The sequence below is a fragment of the Pelobates fuscus genome, chromosome 2 (genome assembly GCF_036172605.1).
Source record: "Pelobates fuscus isolate aPelFus1 chromosome 2, aPelFus1.pri, whole genome shotgun sequence".
Taxonomy (NCBI): domain Eukaryota; kingdom Metazoa; phylum Chordata; class Amphibia; order Anura; family Pelobatidae; genus Pelobates; species Pelobates fuscus.
The window spans coordinates 250,087,681-250,101,198 of NC_086318.1; the positions used below are offsets into that span (position 1 = coordinate 250,087,681).

The window sequence follows — 13,518 nt, forward strand, 5'->3', positions numbered from 1 at the left end:
TATTCCATAAATTCGTTAAAAGATCAACGTTTCAGCCATCGTCCGTGGCTTTCATCAGGATCAAATACAACAATAATACATATACTAACTAATGCTCTTATATAGCTAAACTAACTAACTAAATAATCATAAAACCACTCACCACCTGTACCGCTACTTTCTGGCGTCCCTCTGCTGTCTCCGCGCATGCGCGAACACATCGCGGTCCGGACGCGGCTTGATGACATCATTAGCCGTAACCAGGAATGTAACGTATTTCTTTCACCGTTCGTTGCCAGGGTTACTCAGTATGTGTACCGGTTCCCTGGCAACTAGGTGTATCTACTACTGTCAATTGTAACGTACAGGGGTGCAAACAAAACGGATAAACATTAAAACCAATCAAAGCTACTTCAATACTTAATCTCTCTTTATATTATATCATTCAAACACCTTTATTTCTCTAGTAGTGTTAAGATTTGGATCCATAAACTTAGTATTTAAATTTTTACTTTTTACATCCATCCTATTTAATACATATTTAAATAGGGAAATATCATAGGGATTCCTAATTATATCATAGGGATTCCTAATTATTATTATAATTACTCAATCATGGGTAATTTTTCCCTTTTAAATTTGTTCATATATTATTCTGATATATTATGTATTCTATTGGTAATATACAAAATAATATCCTATTGGGCACTTGCTTCTACTCATATAAATGAAGAATATGATATCATTTCATTTAGTCCACGTGGTGCAACTGTATCTAACTCCTGAATCCAAAATGTTTCTCTTCTGAGCAACATGACTCCTCTATTGCACTTTAATGTACATAGAGGCACATGTATCACTTTAATGTACATAATCAACACAATGCACTTTAGTGTATATAAAGGCACATGTATCACTTTAAGAAAGATTATAGAGTAAATATGCAATAACAGCAAGACCATAATGGAAGAAAAAATAATAGGAATGGTACATAGTAAAAATAGCAATGTAAATATCACTTTAAAAGAGATTAATCACTTATGATATTTCCCTATTTAAATATGTATTAACCCCTTAAGGACCAAACTTCTGGAATAAAAGGGAATCATGACATGTCACACATGTCATGTGTCCTTAAGGGGTTAAATAGGATGGATGTAAAAAGTAAAAATTTAAATACTAAGTTTATGGATCCAAATCTTAACACTACTAGAGAAATAAAGGTGTTTGAATGATATAATATAGAGAGAGATTAAGTATTGAAGTAGCTTTGATTGGTTTTAATGTTTATCCGTTTTGTTTGCACCCCTGTACGTTACAATTGACAGTAGTAGATACACCTAGTTGCCAGGGAACCGGTACACATACTGAGTAACCCTGGCAACGAACGGTGAAAGAAATACGTTACTTCCTGGTTGCGGCTAATGATGTCATCAAGCCGCGTCCGGACCGCGATGTGCTCGCGCATGCGCGGAGACGGCAGAGGGACGCCGGAAAGTAGCGGTACAGGTGGTGAGTGGTTTTATGATTATTTAATTAGTTAGTTTAGCTATATAATAGCATTAGTTAGTATATGTATTATTGTTGTATTTGATCCTGATGAAAGCCACGGACGATGGCTGAAACGTTGATCTTTTAACGAATTTATGGAATAAAGAAAGAGAGAACTTTTACAAAAGACCATGAGTGCAAGCCTTTGTTCAATATTTTATATATATATATATATATATAAATTTATTTTAATTTTACACATGTCTAATATTTATTTATTTTTTTTTACAGATCCCACCAGCAGGGGGGACTGTCTGACATTTTAGACAGTCCCCCTGCTGGCAGATCCACAGCCAGCTATAGGGGGCCATGTGATCGCTCTTTGAGAGCGATCACATGGCCCCCGGGGGCTTCTTTTGCCGTGGGGGGGGGCTGGCTGGGCTGTGAGGCAGTCCTCCCGAAGCGGAGCGCCGGTAAGGTAAGTATACCGGGCGCTCCAGGGCTTAAAGCCGTTACGGCGTTCTATGCCGCCGCAACGGCTTTAAAGCCCACTTAAAGCGGGACGGCATAGAACGCCGTTACGACGGGAAGGGGTTGAAGAAAAACCTTATTTTCTCACATTTTTTAAAATTGTATTCATATTAAATTATGTTCCATATATAATTAGTTAAAGGAACACTATATAGTCACCTAAATTACTTTAGCTAAATAAAGCAGTTTTAGTGTATAGATCATTCCCCTGCAATTTCACTGCTCAATTCACTGTCATTTAGGAGTTAAATCACTTTGTTTCTGTTTATGCAGCCCTAGCCACACCTCCCCTGGCTATGATTGACAGAGCCTGCATGAAAAAAAAAACGGTTTCACTTTCAAACAGATGTAAGTTACCTTAAATAATTGTATCTCAATCTCTAAATTGAACTTTAATCCCATACAGGAGGCTCTATCCTATTTTTTTCTCTTTCCCAGGAGCTCCATCTTCTTGATGATGATAATAAAATAAATAAAAACCACAGTTTGTAAGTCCCCACCTTCTTCACCAGCCCAGACTTATGTGGCTGTCCAATCACAGGCTTCCCAATGCAGCTCAATAAGAAATGTTTGTAAGGCAGGTGTTCTGGGCAATTGCTGTCTCTTGAGTTTAGCTCCTCTGGGAAAAGCAATCCATGAATTAACAGGACCTGGTGTCTACTTGACACCCAGGGGTATTAAAAAGGTTAATTTATGAATGTGCCATTTTTTTAAAAAAAAAAGAGGACACACTCTTCACACATAAAGCATTTCAGCAAGCTTGTTTACTTTAGTAGTCCAGAGTGTCCCTTTAAACTACAATAAGCATGTTCAGAAATCAGCCAGTATAAATAAGATAGTTTGTTCTAGTTATAACTTACATATTGGTTGCCTCAATTATTATTAGTAAGTCAAATAAAATGTACATCATTGCAGTTGCAGAGAAACTGCAATGTTTAAATTTTGCAGGATTAAGACTGCCTCTAGTGGCTGAATTCCAGACAGCCACTAGAGGTGCTTCCTGGATTCTAATGGAGTTTAACACTGTGAAATGACCTTGGACATCCTCACTCTTTGCATGAGGATGTCTAACATCTGCAAAGTTCACATGTGACCATTGATTCAATGCTTTCATATAGGGAAACGCCGTGCGGTGCTTGCAGTGCATGCACATTAGGTTCCCCCATCAGTATAACATCGCTGGAGGAGAAGACTGATCCAGTGCTGGGGGACGTTGGCACCGGAAACAGGATAGTGTAAAAAGTGTTTGACCCCTGCAATTGCTGAATGGTGGGAGGGGGAACCTAAAGAAATAGGCAGAGGGACACCTCAGTAATGGATCTGTAGTGCTATAATGTTCCTTTAAGCTTCCTCATTAATCAAGCTTTGTCAAGCATTGGAAAAATGCATTAGACAAAGTAGTCCATCTGTCTTTTGTATTTTAGGAGAAAAAGAACAGAAACAAAGAAGAATGGATTTGGCAAGAGAAAAAACTGAGGAAACAATAGAGGAAAGATACATTTGGATTGACAGGGTCACTTTAAATCCACAGTAATTGAGTCTATTGTGCATGTGTGTAGGGGTTCTGAAAATGCGAAGAAATTACTACAATTGAGTGTGGTTTTGCCAATTACTATAGTCTTGCAAACTAAATTATGAACGTTTGGCTTTGGATCAGTAATTTTGACCTGTAACTGCTGTAAATTATGGAAATTCTAGGCATATATGGAATTCTCAGATTCAGAGGTAAATAACTGAATAACTGTAATCCTGGGGTAAATTCCCTAGTTGCTTTTGTTTATTATCACGGGCAAAGTTGTGATAAAAAGTGTATTTAAAATGTATTTTTTATATTCTTCTACTTTATTCATGCTAATAGAAACCCTTATAAGTAATTTAAAATACATTTGTGGAAAAGGTGGGATTACAGATAAAAAACAGAGTTGAAAAACATTACTAATAAAAAACACAAAAAAAGCCAACGTTACCCTGATCTTTAGTACTAAAATGCAACTCACTAAAACAAATCTAAGTTGCATCGCTGTTAAGTAAATGTTGGTCAAGCAAGAAAACAAATTAATCTCTCTTTCCTAATGAGCCCTCATCTTCTGCTGGAGTTGTGATCAACAGAATTCCCTCCCCTCTCCCTTTCCCTGTACAGTCAGCTGCATCTGTTGGAACCTCCTCCTTCTCCACTTTCACTTTTTTATGCGAGAAGCCAGACGCACAGCTGCTTTGCTTTGGACCACAGCAGCACTCTTTCACTAACTACAAGGTGCTCCAAAACAGTTCCTAAAACTACTTTAACACTACATTTCGGAGGAAAACAAAGTAGCAAAGACACAGAAACAACAACTACGTGTTCACATCACTACCTTTGGTTTATTTGCTGGTAACGTTGAACCAATCTATATTTTTGTGTTTGTTTGTTTTTTTTGGAAACTCTTGGCAAGGCTCTCTGTAAAGCTCCTGTCCCGAATACCTTTTATAAAACGTCAGAGGAGTTTTCAGCACAAAGGCAAAGTTCTATTAAATCTTCAGGTAGCTCCAACATTCTGTTTCTTACAAGTTTGTAAGGAACTTATTGTAAGACTGTCTTTGATTGACTGCACCATCTCCACAAATTAGCTACTTATCACAGAGACCATGCCAACCTTCGATGAAGTTCTGAAGGAGGCTGGTGAGTTTGGACGCTACCAGAAGAGAGTGTTTATTTTACTCTGCATGACAGGAATAACTTTTGCTTTCTCGTTTGTGAGCGTGGTCTTTCTCGGACAATTACCGGAGAGCTATTGGTGCAAGACCCCTGAAGTGGAACGAATTAGCAAACTCTGTGCCTGGAGTCCACAAGAAGAAAGAAACTTCACGACACCTTGGAAGCATGTAGAAAAGTTAGACCAAAGTCAAAGCCAGTGTAATATGTATGATGTCAAATGGAACCTCAGTACATCACCTTTAAGCTGCGTTGATCCCCTAGCCTCCTTCACAAACCAGAGTCTCAATCAACTTCCTCTCAAACCATGCAACGGTGGATGGGTTTATGAGGAGTACAGTACCTCCATCATAAGTCAGGTAGGCATTGCATTTTAATAACTTGCATGGACATTTTGAACCAGGGGCCTATATCCGGGTCAGGCTTGGATGCAGCTAGTTGAATTAAAAAAATAAATAATAATAATAATTAAAATAAATAAATATATATATATCTCTCATGGAAACACATGTTGTGCCATGTGAGTGATATAGGTTAATAACAATGGAGAGAGGATGCGGTTAGAACATTGTAATTACTGCACGGCGTTCTATGAAACACTGCATGCCTTAAAAAGTTAATGCCTTTGGTGTGGTCAATTTCCATGACTTCCCCAGTCGACAACCTCCAGATATTTAATGCCCGCTCTTATGCCCTGCACTCATTTTCTCAGAAACCCTGGGATATCAGCAAGTAAATCACTTTCGTCTTCTAGGAAATAACGTTTTTTCTCTTCCCCTCGTTTCTCACTGCTTCCCCCACTTGTCGTCCACCCAAAGAGTTTATTTACTAGGGGATTGCGACATGACAAGGCAAGAAAAGGTTTATTCACTTAAAACTGGTTTATGTTAACTTCAAAAGGTTTATTCCCTAAATAGCATATGAAGGCGCTTTATAATATAGTTTATTAAATATATGCTGCATTCTGATTGTATTACAATTTTAATTGTGTTTTCTGTTCCATACTATTCACAATTTAGTGAACAATCAAATCAGTATATTATTAGAGAATGCAGGTACAATATGAAGGTGAGTTATGTACACAAAGGAGACGTATACCTTTCCATACTGTTTTTAATATGACTTGAATGTCTAATATACAAGATATGTGCGTGTTCACGGCAATAACATTCTGCTTTGTGGGGCTGAGACTCTCTACAAGCTCCGAGGGCCACATAAACATTAATCTCTCCAATTATTATAGATTTACATTTTATGGGGGATGAATTATAAGCATGGGGGTGCATTTTATTTATGGCCATATAGCTCTCCCCTCAGAAGTTGGACTGAGCCTGGTGCCTATCGGTGCCTCGTCCGTCTGTGCCCACAGGCCCCTCAAATGTTCAGGGTTCACGTATTGATGGGGTAAGGTTATAAAGAATGGCTGAGGTGCAGGATAAACAGCGTGGAAGTTGGAGAACAGAGAAACTATTAAATATTTCCTGGACGATGGATCCTCTTTTCTTGCTTACGTTCAGTGTTACAAAGAAAAGGGAGGAAAGTGATTATAGTGTGTATCGATATGCTGGGGGCTGGAGTAACAGAAGTTTTTTTTATAGAATATCAACAGCATAAAGCATTCACTGACAGGGAGAGGCGGTAGAAGATTGATTACCCGTCATGAGTTAATGTTACATTCATTGAGAACTTGTACCATAGGAGGTATCTTGAGTGACTGCGCATTGAACAGTGATACTAGTGTACGAGAATCTCTGACTATATAGCAAAACTTCCACAACACATGCCCTGTCAGTGAACCATCAACCACCCAGAGGTTCAGCAGGATCAGGGATCCCATTTTCAGGAGTTGTTTCAATAATATACTGCTTGTTTGTTTTTCTTCCCAGCATACTCAGACAGCATAGGCATGCACATTACATTGCATTAATGTGTACATCCAGAGAGAATTATTTTCTAAATTTTACTCACAAAATGCTAATTTAAAAATGAAGTGTAAACTATACATTTGGTCTAATAATGAATAGGTGTATATAGAGATAATGTTTTTTTTTCTTCCAAAACATTAATAAGCTCATCCAAAATAATGCAAAAGTGCCCAAATAGATCTAAACCTGGTACAACCTGTGAGGACAGCTATGTCAGCTAGGCTTTAATAGTAACATGTATTATCTCTAAATTAAATAAAAATGTATCAAACAAAGATTCCTTTGTCCATGTGTTCTTGCAATGAGATATACATTTCTATTTCCCTTGTATATAAAGTTTAGGGTTTATCATTTACTGTATCTTCCTTCAAATTCTGTTATCGTGATTTAAAAGATTTATCAAGTCATCTGTAATAGTTTGAAATTTCAAAGACCTCTTCCTGGCATTAACCTCTGTTTCTCCTTAAATGGAGCAATGGGTTGTTTAATCATTCCTCTGTGCTTGATTTTGAGTAAGTCTTTTAAAGCTGTTTCGTCACAAGCACGTATGTAGGTTTGGTTTGTAATTTTATTCTCTGTTCTTTCACATGATGCTGGTATGATGATTATTACCCTTTCAAGCTTATAATACCTAAAATAGCCTACCATTGTGAGCTATAATGCATTTATTGCAAAGTATACTGTAACAGAACTAAACACATGTTGAATCCATGAATTATGAACTGTTACTCAGATAATGGAAACACGGATATAATGTAAAATGTTCAGCTTTGGTAGAATCATTCATGGTTATTCCCTAAAGTGAGAATTGCTGGGAATTCCAAAGTGAATTTCATATTTTTAGGCCAAAATGACCAAATTGAGCACAGGATTCACTAGGAGGAGTTGTCTGTTATGCCTATTTTGACCTAACGTCAAAAATTCACTTTGAAATCCCAGAAATTATCACTTGTATAACCCTGAATGTAGTTCTGCTGTATCCAGCGTTCTACAAGAATGCACGATAACCAAAGAATGATGCCTATTTTATGCAGATTCAGTGTCCAGCATTGAAACCTAGTCAAAAGAAAGCTATTTTGAGGCACACATAGCAATGAATTGCTATTTTGTTCTTTTTCTTAAATGTGACCTGGCTTTATCCTGAGTAAATTGTTACTTGTGACATAAATTCAAATTGGTCAAGAAGGGGAATGAACAATGAACCTGCCCTTTAAGGGGACATATTTCACATTTATTTGTTTAGTTATGGTTTCTTAAAGTGTATGTCATGTGTTTTAAGGTACATTAAAGTAAGTGCACGTGCATTTGTTTGATTAATCTCTAATGTATAATTTTAGGACATAAAAATGTATTTCATTTACATCTATGTTTTTTGGTTTCTATACTACTCTTTAAAATAGTTATGGCCTGCAGGCCAAATCCAGCCCTCTAATTTATTTCTGTTGTCCAGCCAGAAAATTACTACAACTACTACTCATATCAGCTGGTTTGGGCAATGGTAACTTCAAATATCCCCTTTCTATAAATGTAAAGTGTTGCAGAATATGTTCAAATTAAAATACATGTTTTTAATGTCTTTGTAAGTCTTCACACCATGTGAGTAAATCTGGACTGGATGCTTTGGAACACTGAGTATCACAGTGCTGAAGGGTGAAAATAATATGTTGGGTATAACAAACGCTTGGTATTTAGTATACCCGTTCTTTGGTATGCCCCCAAAAGGCTAGGGACTCAGGGATTATAGCCCGTTCACCTGGAGCGCTGATTCGTACATTCCCGAAAACCAAAGTGCATAAAAGTAAATCCACCGGTTCGTCAGTCACATACCCAAACATCAGTCGAAACTTGATGAAAGGTACAACAAGAATGTTTTATTCTGGCCAGATGGCCTGCTTTTATACACATCAGGGTTACAGTAATATACGCCCATAACACTCCCACAACACGCCCCTGAATTTCTTAGTCACAATGACTGTGCATAAAAACATGAAATATTAAAAATACATAAAAACACATATACAACATAGAGGAACCCCCAGAAATATTATAACCCTGGATAGCTTGGATCTGAGCGCTCAAGTTGGTCAAATAGTGCTTAGATCCCACGAATACAGCCGAATCGCCACCGTAGTAAGGTTTTAACCGACCGCTCATGAAGCGTCTGCCCAAATCAGTTCCAGAGTTTCGGTGGTAGCAGTCGGGCATTTTTGGGAGTTCCAAACCGAACAAAAAGACGAACAGTGCTCTCCTGGTTTGTCGTGAAGTTTGACCGGTGTTCGCACGGTCGAGTGTCCAACTTAGGGTTCCAGACACTCGACGACCAAGTCCCGCTGCCTGCTCTCGTGTGACAAGATGGCCACACAGGGAGAGCACTTGACTATGTGGTTTCTTTGAACTTAATGAACCAGGGGGTGGTCAGTGTTCAGTAGTTTTATCTCCCGAACACAGAGAAAGTAACTTGGATAATCCAGCATACAGTTTTGTTACATTGCTCCTCCCCGGTTCAGGGCCGGACTGAGAATGAGAAGCAGCCCTGTAAAAAAAATTCTATACCAGCCCCATAATGCATCGCACCAGCATAGAGTGCAGATATGGAAGCGGAAAAACTGAAATCTATCACTCAAACATGACAGAAAGCACTCATAGGGCTTCAAAATAAACAAAAGAGCGGATTTATTGTAAGCAGACGTGCAATTGCATATAATCAATGTTTCAGTCCATTTTCTTGATATATTAAGTTTGGTCATTTGGACTGAAATTGTGAATGTATGGTATTGCACAGCTGTAAAATAAATTATGTTATCTTTTTGTTTTTAAGTAACAAGAGTGTACTCTTCACTTTGGCTTACAACTGGATACATTTCAGTCAATGCCAATTCAATTCCCATAGGAAAGCATTGAGGGCTATTGTGCATGTGTGGCAAAATGCTGTGCTTCACCGCATAAAGTAGCATCTCCTCATAGAGATGCATTGCATCAATGCAGCTCTATAGGGAGCGATCAGCGCCTCCATGCAGAGTGTGCAGCAGTGGACTAGGAAGCATCTCTAGTGGCAATCTGAGTGACTGTCACTAGAGATGTGCCAAGGCAGCAATGTAGACACGGCCTTTTCTCTGAAAATGTAGCATTTACAGTGCTCAGCCTACAGGGACAGGCTATAGACACCAGAACCACTACATTAAACTGTAGTAGTTCTGGTGACTATTGTGTCCCTTTAATACAACTTCTTTCTCTCACCGGTCGACTCTGAGTTACAGGGAGAGCAGGAAACACAAATGAAGATGCATTTTGTTTGTGTCTTTCTTCCCCAAGCCCCTTTCATGTGTCTCTTAGCCTCAGCCCCATTGTCTCTTTCTCCCTTTACCCAGCCCTTCTGCGAGTCTCTTTCGCAGGCCCCAGCACCTCTACGTGTGTCTTTCCCACAGCTTCTCTGTGTGTCTCATTCTCCCCTTTCCCAGGCCCTCTGTGTGTCTCTTGTTAGTCTTCGTCAGCTCCTCTGTGTGTCTCCTGTTTCCCTTTCCCAAACCCTCTTTCTCATTCTCCCCACACACCTCCGTGTGTCTTTTTACTTCCCAGGCCCTCCATGTGTCTCATTACCCCACAGCCCTCCATGTGTCTCATTCCATGCTTTCCAGTCTTCCATGTGTCTCAGTAGCCCCAAAATGTGTCCCATTATCCCCCAGCCCTCCGTGTGTCCTATTAGCCCCCCCAGCCCTCCATGTGTCCCACTAGCCCTCCCTCCCAGCCCTCCATGTGTTCCTATGCCCCATTCCAGCCCTCCATGAGTCCCTATACCCCTCCCAGCCCTGTATGTGTCTCATTAGTACCCCCATGTCTCCCATAGCCCCCTCCCATCACTCAATGTGTCCCATTAGGCCCCCTCCCAGGGGACAATCCATCAGCATTGCCGTTTTGTTTGCCTGGCCTGTACTGTATGGTGAAGTTGTAGGGTTGCAGGGCCAGGCTCCAGCGCAGCTAACGGGGGTTATCTCCAGCAACTCTGTTCAGCCAGATGAGAGGGTTGTGGTCTGTCATCAAAGTGAAAAGATGAACATAGAGATAGGGCTTCAATTTCTTTAATGCCAATACAAGAGCCAGGCATTCTCCATGTGGAGGTATTCTCCACGGTGGCATAGCTGACCTCCCTGGGTAGTAGTTTCCGGCTGAGATATGCCCCTGGGTGCTCCATCCTGTCGTCCCCCACTTTGCTTAACACGGCTCCCAGCCCAAACATGGAGGCATCTGTGTGTACAAGAGATTTTTTAGTATGGTTTGGGGCGGCCAACACAGGTGCCTCGTTCTGCGCTGTCTTGAGTCTCTGGAAAGCGGCCTCACACTCCAGGGACCACACTACCTGTTTAGGAAGGGATGTTTTGGTCAGGTCAGTGAGGGGCTTGGCACGGGCGCTATATTTTGGGACAAACTTGTGGTAATATCCTGCGGTCCCTAGGAAAGCAAGTACCTTCAAAGTGAGCCCTGCTGCCTGAATTCTCTCAAGTACCATAGATAGGTGCCTTAGATGATCCTCCCATGTGCGGCTGTAGATGGCGATATCATCTAAATACACACATGCGATGTCCCGAAATCCCTCTAGGAGCCCTCTAGAAGCTGCTGAAACGTAGCTGGGGCATTCTTCATCCCAAAAGGCATAACCTTAAACTGGTATACCCCAAATGGGGTGACGAATGCCGACTTAGGGATGGCCGACGGCTCCAAGGAGATTTGCTAATAACCTTTGCTCTGATCTATGGTAGTTAAGTAATTCCCAATTTCCCCCCAGCCATACGATCTATCCTCATCTATCTTGGGCATGGGGTAGGCATCAGTGACTGTCTGGTCATTAAGCTTCCGGTAGTCGATACAGAAGCGAGTCGTACCGTTTCGCTTAGGTACCAGCACTACCGGAGAAGCCCAGGGGCTCTGGGATGGCTCTATGACGACCCCTAACTTTACCATATACTGAATCTTGTTCAGCATGTTCTCTCTGACTGCTTCAGGGATACAATAAAGTTGTTGCCGTAGGGGAGTTTATCTCTGGGTCTCTACTCAGTGGACTGCAGCGGAGGTGTACCCAGGCAACGAGAAAAGCATTTCCCAGTATCCCTAGAGCAGCTGGGTGGCCTCTGCCTTTTCTAAGGGGTGCAGTTTTTCCCCTAAGCTGACCTGCTCTACACTACCCTGAGATGGAGCGAGCAGATCAGGCAGGGGAAGGCTCTCACTATCTTCGAAAGAGGGGGGCACATACCGCAACCACATCCTCTGTCCTCTCCCAGTAGGGTTTTAACATATTCACATGAAAGGATCAACATTTCCTTTCATCTGAACATTTCCCAACAATGTAGGTAGTGTCGCTTATGCGCTCCAATATCCAGAAGGGTCCCTGCCAGGCGGTCTGAAGCTTGTCTTTCTTAGTCGGCTTCAGAGCTAACACCTTCTGTCCTATTTCTAGGACCGTATCACGGGCACCTCTATCATACCACCTCTTCTGGCGTCGCTTGGGCCGCCTGCAGATTCTCCCTAACAGAGTCAGTGAGAGCATGCAGGCGATCCCTCAACTTCAGAACATAGGTACAATAGGCATTCCTCCATCTCCTGTGTTACCCTCCCAGTGTTCCCATATGAGGTTTAGGTGTCCCGGTACTTGTCTCCTGTATAGGAGTTCGAAGGGGGAGAACCCTGTTTTTTTTTTTGCGGTAGGCAAACAGGAGATGGGGAAGGAAACTTTCCCAGTGCCGACAGGAGGCTGTGCACATCTTAAGTATCTGCTTAAGAGTGCCATTAAAACGTCCACAGAATCAGTTCATCTGGTGGTTGTGAGAGAGAGCTAAACAGGGGCTTTACTCTGCAACTCTGCCATAATTGTTGGGTCATATTGTTGCCGTAAATTGGGTCCTCTGGTCAGACAAAATCTCCCTAGGAAAACCTACCCTAGTAACAATCTTAACTAGGGCCTCTGCCATAGTTTCTGCCTCTATATTTGAAAGGGCTATTGCCTTCGGATACCTGGTAGCATAGTCCCACCACCGTGAGGATATAGCTCTTTCCTGAAGTACTGGGCTTACTGAGGGAGCCTGTCAAGTCCACCGCTACTCGGTGGAAGGGTTCTTCTGTTATGGCCAAGGGGTGTAGCTTGGCCCTTGGGTGGTCACCCTTCCCTACCTTTTAGCAGGTGTCACACATCCTGCAGTAATCCTGCAGGTCCCGTGTGATCCCTGGCCAAAAGAAGTCTTGGTTAACCGGTCTTTAGTTTTCCGGATACGCAGATGTCTGGCTAGGGGAATGTTGTGGCTGAGCTTGAGTATCTCAGCTCTTTATTTACGTGGCACGATCAACTGTCTTGTTGCTATCTGTGTAGCCCCACTTTCCATTCCCCCTGTCACCCTGTATAACAAACACTTTCCCCACTCAAACCTTCCCTGGGCTATATCTCCTAGGAGGGACGCTGCCTCCTTCCTATACCCTTCTAATGTGGGGTCTACCCTCTGCTCTTGTTCAAAACCTTGGGGGTACCCCAAAACGTGAGGGTAACTTCAGCTATGGAGGTGACATAGGGTCCTACCTGAGAGTCCTCGGATTGCGACAGCTCCCCCAGGCGTGCTTGCAATCTGGTGGTCACCGGTATGTCTCCTCTGGGTAGGGATTTGTGAGCTAGGATGTCAGACAGCCCAGGTCATTTCCTAGCAATACTTCGGCTGGTAATTCCCTCATAATGCCCACTTCCAAATGTTTGGCTCACGAGCACCACTTGAGCTATACTCGGGCAATGGGAAGCTTATGGATGGCTCCTCCTGCCACCCTCACAGCAACGTCTTGTTGGTGCGGGCTTGGGCACTTATCTTGTGTGGCTGCACTAGGGTGAGGGTGGCACCATTGTCTCTCAGGCCCCTTGCCTCCTGTCCG

General features: G+C 41.8%; 1 protein-coding gene across 1 annotated transcript in view; it reads left to right on the forward strand.

Annotated features, from left to right (window-relative positions):
* Positions 1–4,218: 4,218 nt before the first annotated feature.
* The window catches only part of SLC22A3 (solute carrier family 22 member 3), a 363,281-nt gene continuing 353,981 nt past the window's right edge, over positions 4,219–13,518 (forward strand). The window contains exon 1 of the mRNA XM_063443336.1: positions 4,219–5,052. Within this exon, the coding sequence (XP_063299406.1) occupies positions 4,627–5,052 (426 nt within the window). The 5' untranslated portion in view covers positions 4,219–4,626. The remainder of the gene's footprint in view (positions 5,053–13,518) is intronic.